At 37.1% G+C, this 14,431-nt stretch overlaps 1 protein-coding gene across 2 annotated transcripts in view; it reads right to left on the bottom strand.

The window, feature by feature from the left end:
- Nucleotides 1-6,498: 6,498 nt before the first annotated feature.
- RCAN3 (RCAN family member 3) overlaps nucleotides 6,499-14,431 on the bottom strand; it is a 35,332-nt gene continuing 27,399 nt past the window's right edge. For both annotated transcript variants that reach the window (XM_011357610.2, XM_011357611.2), the window contains exons 3-5: nucleotides 13,728-13,901; nucleotides 12,498-12,669; nucleotides 6,499-11,530 (exon numbers count right to left, since the gene is read on the bottom strand). In XM_011357610.2, coding sequence (XP_011355912.1) covers nucleotides 11,346-11,530; nucleotides 12,498-12,669; nucleotides 13,728-13,901 — 531 coding nt within the window. In that variant the 3' untranslated portion in view covers nucleotides 6,499-11,345. The remainder of the gene's footprint in view (nucleotides 11,531-12,497; nucleotides 12,670-13,727; nucleotides 13,902-14,431) is intronic.

The following is a 14,431-nucleotide window of genomic DNA, read 5'->3' as shown; positions in this document are numbered from 1 at the left end:
TGGATCCAGGGCCCACCCTAATTCAGTATGATTTCACGTTAACTTAAAGACATCTGCGAAGATCTTATTTCCAAATAAGGCCACATACACGCAGGTTCCAGGTGGACATCGATTTTGGGGGGACACTATTCAACCTATTACAGAGCTCCACATCATTAGTTATCAGGGAAATGCAAATCAAAACCACAATGAGATATTGCTTCACACCCAGATGGATCAAATAAAAAAGACAGGTAAAAATGAGTGTTGGTGAGGATGTGGCCAAATTTGGAACCCTCGTACACTACTGCTGTGTATGTAGAATGGTGTGGCTGCTGTGAAAAAGTATGGCAATTCCTCAAAAACTTAAACATATAGTTACTACATGACCCAGCAATTCTACTCCTAGGTGTATATATATCCAAGAGAATTAAAAACGTATGTCCATACAAAACTTATGCATGATGTTCGTGGCAATTTTACAGATAATAACCAAAAAGTGAAACACCCCAAATCCATCAACTGGTGAATGAATAAACAAAATGGGGTACAATGTAATCTTTACAGCCACAAACAGGAATGAAGAATCTATTCTATGACATGGGTGAACCTTGAAAACATGCTGGGTGAAAGAAGTCAGAAACGAAAGGCCACATATTGTATGACTCCATTTATAAGAAATGTCCAAGGGTCAGGACTGATTAGTACTTGGATGGGAGACCACCTAGGAAGATCAGGTGCAGCAGGTATGAAAAATTTGAAAAAAAAGAAGAAAGAAATGTCCAGTATAGGCAAATCTGTAAGACAGAAAGTAAATTCGTGGTTGCCAAGAGCTGGGAAGGAGGAGAGAATGGGGAGTGACTACTTATGGCAACAGGGTTTCTTTTAGGGGTGACGAAAATGTTCTGGAATTAGATACTGGGGATGGTTTTGCAATCTCGTGAATAAAAGTTTACAATGAGAAAAAAGAATGGAAGGATACAGTAGGAGAGCAAAGTTTTATAAAGTCAGAAAATCTAAAAATAAGTTGTGATATTATTTCCTTCTACAGATCTTCAAGTTTCTTAATAGGTGCTATACCGTGAAAATATAATATAAAGTGGCTCACCCCACCAAAAATGTAGAGCAGTGATAAAATTATGTTCTTTATGGCTTCCGACTGTATGGTAGACAGTTGAACACAGAAGACTGTGATACAGGTATTGTCTGTCACTCGACATCAAGATCTTAAGAAGTTCTGTGGTAAACAGGATGGAAGATGTGTCAGAAACTTCTACATCACAGTTATTTTGGGTACGTTTACAAGATTCAAAATTTATGCCTCATATCTTACCTAAAATCAAAGTTGGATGGTGAAAAATGAAGACCAGATTTAAAAAATAATGCTTATTTGTTAGTGTGCTGAATCAGACTAATTCACTCATCAGTAAAATGCTCTCATCTTTTGGACTTTATATATTGGAGTACACTGTGATAGCTATTGTGTTTTTGTCTGCCCCTCTCTTGTTCCCCTTTCTGGGGAAAAGGACTTGCCTACCTGACCACAGATGGGCATGTGACCCAGTTTGGCTAATCAGAATCCTCCTCTAGGATGGAACTCTAGAAAGAAGCTCTCTTTTAACCCGAGTTGTTGGCTGCCACGTTCTCTACTGTGAGGGAAAGGCCTTTTTTTACAGTAAGAGGGAATGAGGTAGGCACTCAGAGAGAGGTAGACATAAGGAGAGCTGAGAGATGGAGAACTCTCATCCTAAACTCTTCTAAACTTAATATAGGTGTTTAGGGCCATACACATCCTCTCGGGACTGCTGCAGCCCCTTCCTCTCATCCCACATTATACCAGGATTAGTCTGTGTGATCAATAGTGTATGGCAGAAGGATGGTATGTCACTTGAGATTAGGTTATAAAAAGATTCCATCTTGGGCTCTCTCTCTCTCTCTGAACACTCGCTCTGGGGAAAGCCAGCTTCCATGTCTGATGAACAGACCAATGGAGAGGCTCTGAGGTGAGGAACTGAAGCCTCCTGCCAATAGCCATGTGAGTGAGCTCAGAGGCGGATTCTCCAGTCCCCCAGATGACTGCAGCCCACACTAACTGCCCTGTGTAACTCTCTGAGAGACCCTGGGCCACTGCCTTGAGATAGCCCTGATTCCTGACTCTTCGAAACTGAGATGTTTTAAGATGCTAATTTTGCAGTAATATGTTATACAGCAAATAGATAATTAATATACTCCTTAATGGATTTTTATTAAACCTACAGTTTAATTTTCTCTAGCATGAATAATTAGTAAACTTCTCTCCAAGAAAACACATTAAGCTGCTCCGTTCTTACAGGATGGCTAAGGGAAACGGGACTGGAACTGAGTAGGAGGGCACTCTGTGCCCTTTCACAGAGGAACTATCACTTCTAGAACTAGCAGGTGGCACTGGTAAATCAATGCCCAAGGGAGGCTCCTCATTTACAAAGGAGACAAATCTCCATTCTAGACTTGCAGACAGTTGTCAGAAATTTCTCATAGTCTGGGAAATGACTAAAGTTATCAAGGAAATAAGTAATAGAAGACTAGTAAATTTAGCCCACAAAATACCTTTTATTCATAAGACTTACCCAGGCAAACTCTGAGAAATCAATTTTGGTCTAATTACCTCCATTGGGGCCAAGGGGCCTGGTCGATCTCCCAGGACCAAAGATTGTATAATTTTCCATTAAAGATCTCAATTATTCAAAACACAGTGAAGATATAGCACCAGGCCAAAAATTAACTTGATTACTTCTTTGAAGCAAAAGGAAATGGTGAATCTGGAGTCAAACCCCATGCAGTGCTTATTCATTTGTGGCTCAGAGGACAGTGAATGGTAGGTATATTTTTTCCATCCACGTGAGAGTACACTGTGAAAATTAACAAAATGGAGTCAGAAAGCCAGAAGGGGGAGCTCTGACAAAGTCTCACTCCATGTCAATTATAGGGAGAACTGTCAATTACAGGCCACAACAGAGAAAGATAAACATTGCGTCTGTAAGAAATGGACTAACCCAGCAACTCAGCCAATGGGAAATTATCATCTTTCCTCCAGTGGGCTTTTCATTCAAAACGACTTGCCCAACTTGCTCCTTTTTCTCCATAAAATAACATTCCTCTGATGTTTTTTGGACTTGCCTATGGCTTTGCTATAGCTTGCTTGTCCCAAATAAATCTATTTTTGCTATTCAAATAACTTTTTTTAAGGTCAACATTTAATAAAGAATCTATTGGAGAAAGCATTGATATATATACACATCTAGCAACAGAATAGGTGATACCTGGTATTTTTCCGAAGTATTTAACCTAAAAGGCACAAATATCTCCAATAAAATGTGTATTTCATCAAAATGATTCATGGCAAGATATTTTCTTCTAGAGCAATAATAGAGAAAAATATGTGCAATTTTAAACCAACCTTAATGTAGAATCAAGGGAGGAAAGAGAGAGAGAGGTATTAATAGTTTCTCATAGTCCATATAAAGGTTATGTAAAGTCTAATGTTAAATCAGACTTCTTGGTTCACAGCACGTTATCATCATTGATCCATGCGGGATGCTTCTTATGTATGTATATATGAGTTTTATATGCATCTTTTTATTTGTAGAAATTCTTGCACAGTGATTACTGTCCTTGTATTTTAATTTATGTGACACGAGTGTTATAGACATCTCACTGATTCTTTTGTCACTCAGCTCTGTTTCTAAGATCCATGCATGTGGCTGTGTATTTGGCTACCCTGTTGCTATGTAAGTTCTCATAGTGTCCATTTCCTGGTCAGGGACACCAGCTTGCCCCCATACCTAATGGTGCAATGACTATTCATTCACCAGGAGAACTGCTGAGTCAGAGATTTTGTTCTTACTGATATGACTAAGTGCTGCCAGATTGTCCTTCAGAATAACCAAGCCAGTCTACGTCTACATCACCACCAGTATTATACCAGGTTGTTTATGTCCCCGCCTTCTGGCTACACTGGCACTATTCACTTTTTTTTTTTTTTTTTTTGAGAATCCACTTACCTGATTACTGGGTTTGAGTGTTTCTTCACAGGCTCACTTTTACTTTTCTGTCAATTGTTCGTATCCTTTAGCCCGTTTTTCTATGGGGCTGCTTTTCCTTTCAAGTTGCAAGAGATCTCCTTGTATATTACAGTTATTTATCTCATGTTAGGATTGCAAATCTTCCTACTATCCATCAACATTATCCATTCTTCCTTGAACCTAAATCATTAATTTTGATATAATAAAATTATAGTTACCTTATAGCTTATGCTTTGAAAGTTTTATGAAGTCTTTTTCTGCCTCTAGGTCACAATGGTATTCCCGTACAATTTGTTCTATTAACTTTATAGTTTCACATTCTACAGTTAAGTCTTTAATTCATATGGAGTCCATGGTGTTTGATGGAGAATTAATCTTTATTTACCTTAGCATATTTACATATGCTAAGCCACTTTCCCCAACACTATCTACTAGACAGTTTGGCCTTTCTCCATTCATTTACTTATAATGACACTTTATTGTATATTAATTCTCTTATAGACATGATTGGTCTCCATTCTTTTTCTGTAGTTTGTCTATTCTGGTACCAATCTGATTTGACTTAGTAGGTTGTCTTAATATTTCGTAGGACATGTCTTCCATCTCTTTTCTTTTTAAGGTTGTCTTATTTTTTTTCATTCTTCCATAAAAGTTTGAGAATAAGCTTAATGAGTTTATTATAAAAATACGGCTAGAATTCTGAGAGATTCCATTGCATTTATAAATTTGAAAAAAAAATTGACATTCCTAAAATAAGTTATCCCATTCAAGAGCATATACTTAGATAATGATCCATTTCCTTATTAGAGTTGGGGTGGGAGACAAGGATTTAGTCAACAGGTTCCTGCTTGGAGCCTTCCTGTCCAATGCTAAGGTGATTTTGTTAAGGTTCTCCTCCTGCAACAACAGGTCTTTCCACCTTAATCTCTTAGTCAGGAAAGCAGGGAGGGTCAAAGGTTCTTCCTAAGTTTTTTCTTAATGACCAGCTTAAAAATCAATATCCCCCCCAAAACTTTTGATCTCTTCTAAGTACTGCAATATAGAAACAGTTGGACTTTTCCCAAACAACATACTTTGAGGCACTCTATTTAAATACCCGACCTATAAACTACTTATATTTACATCCTCTATGTCTCAGAAGACCAGGGGAAGTTTGGCAAGATTTGAGATCTTTCCTGTATGCTTTAAAATCTACTTTCTCTCCTTCTAGATTAGAACCATATTTTGGTGTGTTCAATGAAGGCAGAGGGAGTTACTGCTCACTTTTGCTAACTATTTTAACATGTTTCTTGGTGATAATAGGACTCTGATACATACATCATTGAATTTAACTTTTAAGTTGGTTTATTCTATAAAGTAAATTACTTAAATCTTTATTCTTGTATTTTCTCTTCTGCATTAAAAAACTGTTTTATCTTTAGGTTATTTGCAGTGGTCTTCCAACTAGCTATTTTAGCTATTTGGAAATCCTAAGCTCAAGTGAAATCTTATTCTAACACCATTATGTACAACGAATTAAAGGAGAGTGAAGCAAGTGTGCAAAGTCCCAGTAACCTGGAGGCTCAGCTCCACCTGGAGGGAGCCCCACAGAGCACAGCTTGGAAAGTATCTTAAAAATGTCCCCAGATACTCTAATTTAATTTTATTAAAACAAACACACACTAGCAATTTTAAGAAGCTTTGAATCCTAATACATTTTCTCCTGAAAAATTAAAGATTTCATTTTGACAGAGTAGTAGAGTGTGGTAGAAAGAACCAGGGACAGAGGCAAGAAACTTTGACTCTAGTCCCAGGTGGGCTACTATCCAGATGTGTGAATTTGGCAATGCCTTTTGGGTCATCTATTTGACTGGTGGAATGTTTGGAACGGTTCTGGTGAGATCTCATGGGAGTTGGAGGTTGGAGAATGGGTTTAGACTTTAGAAGAGACTTCAGGTCCTCACCATCCCCTACGCCCTTCAAAAGGAGCAGCTCTATTTACCTCCCCTCCCCCTTCTTTGCAATCAGTTTTACAATGGGCTTTATATATAAGATTTCATTTGAACAAAGAGCAGAGTTCTATTGCTTAAAAATTGGTATAAAAAAACCACAGCACTAGATAACCTCTATAGTAATTTCTAACTTCAATATTTTGATTTGGAGATTAAAAAAAAAAAAAACAAGACAGAAAATAAGCCTTTAACAGGAATAAATTATTTTTTAACTGAGGAATGAACCAAGGTTAAAACATTTTCTTCGTGAAGAACACAAACCATAGTAGTCACTCCTGGGGTCAGCAGTGAGTCGCTGCCTTTAACTCTGGCACAGAGTTAACACAGCATTAGTGTTCAACTGGAATCTAGTTAAAAGGAACAAACATAATATTTCACTTTTCTGTCTTTTTTTTTGTTGTTGTTATTGCCTAAATGTAGGTGATATTTATTGAAAATACTATACACAAAGAACTCAATTCAATGGATTGATTAAAAAAAACCACTAACTTTATTTTTATTAGCTTTAAAAACAGAACTTGTGACAATTAATCACAAAGACTCCAAAAAAAAATTACATTCTGCTTTCGTCACCTTGACAGGACAAGGAATGTTTAAATGTCCTTAAAATACTGGATAGCCAAAGTTGGCAAGTAACAAACTACAACAAACTATGGACTGTCACTTCAAGCACACTAAATATGGAATACACACACAACCGATTTTTTGAAGTACAATGAATATTCACTACAGTTTATAGTTCGAGAAAAGTAATGTGCCCCAAAACATAACACAAGATCACAAACATGTTCAGACAAAATAATCAATTCGATTCCTGGATTCAATTAAGATAGTATGACAGAGAAACTTTAACTTGGAGGGCATACACAAAACAGCAGAAATGTACTTAATACTCACTGGGGCCCCCAATGTGGGCCGAGAAGCAGCTGGAACAGTATGGCACAATAACAGGGTAAAGCCACCTTTATCTCTCCTCAGTTCCCAATTTGAGTTAGGAAGATTGGTGACTAAATAGAAAACAATACGGAAAAACACATATTATCTGCATAGATGTAAATCTTCCATTATGACAAGAATGTGTTTAAAGGACATGGTTTTGTTTCTAAAGCAAATGTAGCTTTATAATAGACCTTTGTTTAAATGGGTGGGATACTTTGACACAGCCCAAGGTTATTCTTCTTAACCTTGGTTGGAATCTTCTATTTTGAACATGACCATTTTTATCATCTTTTCGGTCAGTGAACCTAGCAGTTGTTGGAATTTTTGGTTGCTTTGTTGCTTGTATATTTGGTAATAATAGCAACTCTCTTCAAGTTACTAACACTTCCCCGAGTCACAATTTGAGAAAACAATGGCGTTCTACTGAAGATGATCTGGCTGACCCATGCTCCAAGGGGAGTTCAGAAAACAACTGAGTATTTATCAAATTGTTCGATGAGGTTCCTAACTCTTATTCTTTAAACTTATTTAACTTTCTAAAAGGTGAACTTCTCCAACATAGACTTACCTCCCCAGCTAAGAGGCAACTATTTCCTCAAGTCTTTTGTTCCTTTACACTGGCACACTTACTATAGGTAATGTTTCCTTTTGTATAGGAAGATGCAGATGCAAATGTCCAAAAAGGAGCCCAGTGAGCGGGAAAAGATTGACCAAGTTCACCTGTGTGATGAGTATGCAGCACACACCTCTGGAGAAAAGAGGATATCCAGCGGACAGTGAACCTGATGCACCAAAAAATTTCACACATTTTCCATTGCTTAATTACGTTTGAGTCTTTCTTTTTCAAAAATAAAGCCATGGTCTGTAAAAGAGTCTGTATAAAAATATGAAGTAGTCTTTAATCTTTAATGGGACTCCATTTACCACCACTGAGCGTGTCATTCCACTGTAAACTATTTCCAAATCATATTAGATCTCATTCTGTTTCATTAGAATCACGTCTCAAGTATGACTGGTCTATATTTTAATTTCATTACTATTAAAATCTAGGAAAGCCCACATAAAATGTCAATGCAATTGCTGGCTACCAAGATCACAATCTCAATGGTAAAATGACAACGAAAACACAAAATATGGAACATCAAGTTCACTGACAAAAATTACTAAGTCACTGATTTCATCACCTAAGAATTTTCTCATTCCTTGCATCCCATTAGGGGAGAAAAATTTACTCTCCTTTTTGTTTGTTTGTTTTCTTATGATGGGGATTCACCGCCTCTGAGTGTCAGTACAAGAAGTAGAAAAAGCACTAGCCTAGGAGTTGGGAATGCCAATTCTAGTCCCTGGGCTGCCTTTCTGTGGGCTTTGAAGCAAGTCGCATCGCCTGAGTTTTCTAATCTGTGTGACATGAGGATTACACGACCATACGACGCCCAAAGACACCTTCAGCTCTGTAATTGAGATTCTGAGAAATCAAATCTTTTCACTTTATATCACGACATTTTTAAATAAAGGAATTAATGTGAAAGGAAAACAAAAATGACTGTTTTCTAAAAGAATGGAAGTGCCGTGTCTGATTTCTATCTCCTAGTCTCTTTTTGATTCAAACATCCCATGAACCACAATGTTCTAGGTAAACCTTCATGTGTTGAACTGAAAAGCTCCAAGTAGTTTTTATTTGGCTTTTAATTATTGATAGGTTTTAGTATATAATATTTTGGAGAAGGAGAATGTGAACAAACAGATTAGTTTGCTTTCCACTTAATTTTCAGCTAAGTCAAGGGAACTGTTCTTACCATTTCTGCCTCTTAGCACCTTAAACTAGTAGACGTTCACACTAGTGCACCTTCTAAATGGATTTACTTCCAATTTCATCAGGTGGGTATATGGAAAGAACCTAGAACATAACAGCCAGTGCATCATAGCTTCTAGACTATCCTTATTAAGTGTTATCGTTTTCTTATCCTTCGTAAACGTTATTTCCCAACACAAAACCTCAATTTCTTTCCTCACGATTGTCAAAATCATTTGATTCCCAAGAAGGTTACGATTTATGAAGAAAACACGGCTACAATACTATCAGAGTTAAATATAATAACTCAATTTCAAAGAAGAAAAAATGTAGATAAACTTATTAAAAGGAACTTAAAGATTCACGAGATTCGTCTCTTGCAAATGGTCACATGAAGTGGATATAAAATAGCCAGAAAAGAACAGAGACCATAATACCTGTTGAGATCCTAGTTGATTTCACAATAATAAAGTTAATGGGCATTTAGTTTTCCTTTCAGAGTTCTTATTATGGAAATATTATACTAGAAAGAATGTAAATATTAATGTTCTCCATTCAGAAAAGTTTAATATGTGTTAAATAATTAGATATTAAATAATATGTACATTTAATTTTGGTTTAAGTTTTTCTTCAATTTATCCAATGCTCTCGAAAAAAAAAAAAAGAACAGAAAACAAGAAAAATTCAGGTAATTTGCACTGCTTGACTTTTAAGAAAAGTTTTATATGTTAGGGATAGACTATTCTTTAATTAGAAGGTAGAGAAATAATAAAACATTATGAATTTCGATCACTTAGAAAATTACAATGAATAAGTATTACCTAAAAGAATATTTAAAAATCCTCAGCTTTTGAAAATATATAGATTTCCTGGCTTACAGGATCCATTCTGCAATAATTAGTGTAACCAGATAAAATTAAAAACTGGAAAAATGCTGAATTTAGTGACTGTCAGTTAAATTGCCAAATGAGTATCTAAATTTAGTAAACTGTTTATGGAATCACGAATTTTAACTGAAGTTACATTGAGGCTTAGGTATATACAAATAGAAGAGTTTATCACCTCAGAGTATTTCAGGGCAAGGAAAATGTACAAAACTATTTTTTTGCAATATAGTTTAAGTCCTCAGATAAATTCTACCATAATAAGAACATCTAAACCACAAAAACATTACCAAAAATGTACAGACATCATGGCCTGCATTTCTGCATTTTTCTTTCTTTGTGGTGGCAGCCACACTGGTGCGTTAGTCCAAAGTCATAGGTGTAACCCTTCACATACATACTGGGTGCTCCAGACGTCTGCCACACAGAGAAAATAGCAGCGTGAGCAGGGAATCAGCTGGGCTGCCTGGCCAAAAGCTAAGTATTCTTAGTTATAAGACCTTTCTATAAAAAAAGACTTCGAAGTCTGAATAGACCCCCAAGAATTAAAAAGATGCCTCTTTCTACTTTAGGGGGTTCAACAAGACACTCTGAAACACAAGCGAGACACAGTTGTTTTAGGGGAAAATGCCTACTGTAAGCCAGGGTATAAAATTTCACCCAAAACAAAGTCTGACGAAATGATCGCCCTCATCTTTCCCTAATTCATAGACATGGAGTAGGTGTGGCTTTTCTTTCAAAGCAAGCTGAAAAATCTATAAATGGACGATTTTTAAAATGGTCTTCAGAAAATCTTGGCATTATCTTTTTTAATATAAAGTCTATGAATGACGCACGTAAATATAGTATAGCATAGAAAAAATCGACTGGTGGCCGAAGACGGTTTGCTATGCTATAAGCTAGAACATGGTCACAAGTGGCTGATGACAGTAGCCACCTGAGTCAGAATCAGTCAAGTTCACTGGCGATATGTCCCCCTTCCAAAGCAGCAGCTTTTCCTCTCGGAGAGATGACACACCAGGACAGTGGTGTGTGCATCACTCTCCTGTGACTTCCGAGTAAGAGACCAACGACGTGCACATATATTTGTGCCATTTGATTCTGATAGTCAAAGTGAATTTGGCATTCCTTCCCCAAAGCTAAAGAAAAAATACTTGAGAGAACAGATTTTCTATGAATTATTCTATATTTCAGGTTTCTTTTCGTGCAAAAAAATTTCACGTATACTGAGTAACAATTAACCTTCGACCAAGAGATTAGTCAGAAGCTATTGTACCAGTACAAAAGTATCCACACTAGATTACAATTTTCAGACTACTTTTAAATTCATAAAAATGGTACTGCACTCGGTGACTACAGTTTTAGTTTTTGGGTACCCCATGCTACACGGAATCAGTGAAATAAACATTGCTGGAGGGAGACTGTTCCTAATTTGCTACTGTTTAAAAATGGTCAAGAGATGCCACGTGTTGGGGGCTAATCCTTTAAAGTGCTGTTCAGAACATTGGTTACAATTGTGAACAGGTAAAACCAGCCTATACTCCGTGCTACCACGTCCACAGGGTGGGCTTGGTGAACACGCCCGCCCTTCACTCCTCACTTGACCTATGCTATTAGCAGCAATGTACCAGCAGGAGGGGCACAGATCTCCATGGCTGAGGCCCCTGATGACAGCTGCCTGGCACCACAGCTAGTGGCCTCACAGCGCACGGTCAAAGTCCTGGGGCTCGCTCAGCGCTGCGGTGGGAGGTTCAGGGCGCCTCGTCTGGGTGATTTTCTGTTTGGGGTTTTTTGTTTCTTCTTCCTCTTCCGTTTCACTTTCACAGACGTGAACCACCACGCTTGGTGTCGACTCAGTTCCTGCATGAAGTTCATATTTCTCTCCTGGGGAGGTAAACAGCAAAAGAAAGGTGTTTTGTCTCTTGAAATTTTTTCTTCTATTCATATTTTAATTGCTGATTATTGGTTTTTAAATCTTTAAATCCTCTGTCAGAGTACTCTGTCTTGTTTTGGCATTAGAGCTTTGATACTGTAAGGTTCTTGGGCAGTTTTGCTATTTCAAGCAATAAGCTGGTGAGGAGCACTGAGATCTTGGCAATAAAAATGCTAATGCTAATTACTGTTCTATGCACAGTACAAGTGAATCTACTTAACTTCAGAATGGTTTCGGTTTTCCCTTGGGAGACACTTGGACTGTTTCGGGCAGCAGTGGCAATCTCTTCATTACAGAGCCTTGGACATCCAAGATCCAGCTCTAACATCTAAAACAACACCAAGCTACTTCCCCTCGAAACGACTCATATCTCCCAGGACAGACTTAACAGTGTCTTAGGTGGACAACTAGTCTGTACCAGCAATGAATGGCATCAATTTCTATTATTTTAAAGAGATGAGAGAAATAAAAGAAGGAAAAGAAGAAATGAAAAAAATCACCACCAAATCCTTGAAATATTATTCAATGTAGAAGGTGTCTGGTACTTCAATGGGTCGGGGGAGAAGACACCTAATATTCACTAATGGTCTGTTATATATTAGAATTAGTAGTAGTAAAAATTGCAGTTATATTTATTGACTACTATGCATGTATCGTTTAATCCTATAACCACAGTGAAAGGTAGCTATTATGATCTCTTTTTTATAGATGAGAAAACAGAGGCTGAGAAGATTGACGCTAAAAAACTTGCTCAAGATTGCAAAATTAGCAAACGCTAGAATTTGAACCCAGGTTTGTGTGACTTTATCCTCCACTCTGATCACATTGCCACTAGATGGCTAAAACACAAATTGCTGAATGCGGTCTTTAATACAAAAGTTTCTTGGGAAAAACACAGAAAAGATGGATGTTCGTTACCTGGTCCCAATTTGGAAACAGCACAGAGTAAATCATAATTTATAACAGGCATGGCATCTTCACCCTGCTTCCACCCCACTGGAGGAGAGGCTGGAGGGGAGATGAGGAACTGTTTGACCGGCTGGGGAGGCAGTAGATATGATTTGTCCTGTGTTTCACCGGACATCTGTACCTGCAGGGAAGGAGATAACTCAAAGTTTGCGACTGGGCCATTTATGCATTTTCATCTTCATGTTAACTGTTATATCTCTTTGGAGAAAATGGAAAATTTCTCTTTAACAATCTACATCTCCCAGCGGTTGGGTCGGGGTCTGTTTGATTCATCACTGAACACTTGGTGCACAGCACGGCGCCCACACTGATTAGGTGCTCAATAAATAATAGTTAAATAAAAAAAATAAATCAATGAAGAGAAGAACAATGAATGGCAGTAAGCACTAAATTCCAATTTTAGAAGAGATTAGGTTATATCATCTCCTTGTCAATCAACTCTGCCAAGAAATGTCCGAACATCTTTCACTTAGGTTTTTATTTGGAATGTGACAACAAACTTTTTTTTTTTTTTTTTTAAATTCAAAACTAAGACCAGGAAAAAAAATACTTTGTTGAAAATAACACAGTGCATTTAATACACAAGTAGGGATCTAATGCTTTCATTTCACCAATTCTTTCGAGAAGAAATTGGTTTCTCAGCATCACCACATCAACAAATAGAATAAGTGTAGCTAACTGTTGGTAACCCGCAGGATCCTCTGCAACGTCAAAGTCTAAGACAACATTTTGGTACAGTGCTATGCTACCTCCCTGGTCACTCCTTAGGTCAGCAGCCACTTTCAATGAACTGCAGAACACAGAAATGATTTCAGAGACTATGTTCTCAATTCTCCCAAGGATGTTATATCACAAGTGCCATTCTAGATGTTAAGAGAGAATTCACTGATCTTAAGCTGTTAGGGCTTAACCTTCATGAAACTCCAGCCAAGGAAAAGCTGCCAGAAAAATAAAATTCCTTTAAGTATTAGTAATACAAAACAAAGTTAGGAGGGTAAATATGTGTAATAAATAAATTTATATAACTGTAAAATAAAGGTAACAAATATTTTTACATTCTTTGCTGATTGGGACTGTTTACTTCAAGGACTGCTGATAGAATACAGAAAATGGAGAACTGATAATATTTTTGGATGGAGAACAAGTTTAGAGGACTGTGTCCTTTGCACTATGAAGTACCTGTGCAAAATACAGCTTCAGCTTCTTCCCGTTGAAGTCTGTTTCGTGGAGTTCTATTCGAGCTCTTGCTGCTGCTTCAGGTTTGCTGAAATTTATCCTAACTCTTCTAAAGCTTTTAAACAACTGAAATGTAACCTGGTCATCATAGATGGTGAAAAGTGCTTGAAATCTCTCCTACAAATTGAAGAGCAGGAAGGGCAGAGAGCACGGAAGAAAAAACATAAAAATCTTTAACAAAAGGAAATTTACATCATTAAATATAAGCAATGGGATAGAATCATTATGATTAGCTTCCCCCACCTCCCCCCAACCCTCCCCAAAAAGCTTATTTTTCTTGCAGGTGTACAAGAACAGGTATCCCATTATTCATATGCTAAATTCCGCAATTTGCACCTATTTTAAAAACAAGTAACTTAATATTGTATAGATTTAAATAACATAAAGTATTATAAAATAAATGTAAGGTATGAAAAATGACACAAACATGTCCAATTACAGAACAAGAACACTACTACTTTTTGAAGTCCCCAGTGTGCCAGCTCTTCCTTCCCACATCCCATTGTTTTCCTCCTTCGAAGCAATCGTTTCTAGAATTTTGTGCTTACTGTTTCCTTGCTTTTCTTTATGGTTTTAAATTTATTTGTAGCCCTAAAATTTAATCATGTCGTATGTATTCTTCAATAACTTGGGTTTTTTTTTTTTTT

This window comes from Pteropus vampyrus, unplaced genomic scaffold (assembly GCF_000151845.1).
Source record: "Pteropus vampyrus isolate Shadow unplaced genomic scaffold, Pvam_2.0 Scaffold36, whole genome shotgun sequence".
NCBI lineage: Eukaryota > Metazoa > Chordata > Mammalia > Chiroptera > Pteropodidae > Pteropus > Pteropus vampyrus.
Note: the sequence above shows the minus strand (reverse complement) of the source record. Positions and strands in the feature narration are given on the sequence as shown.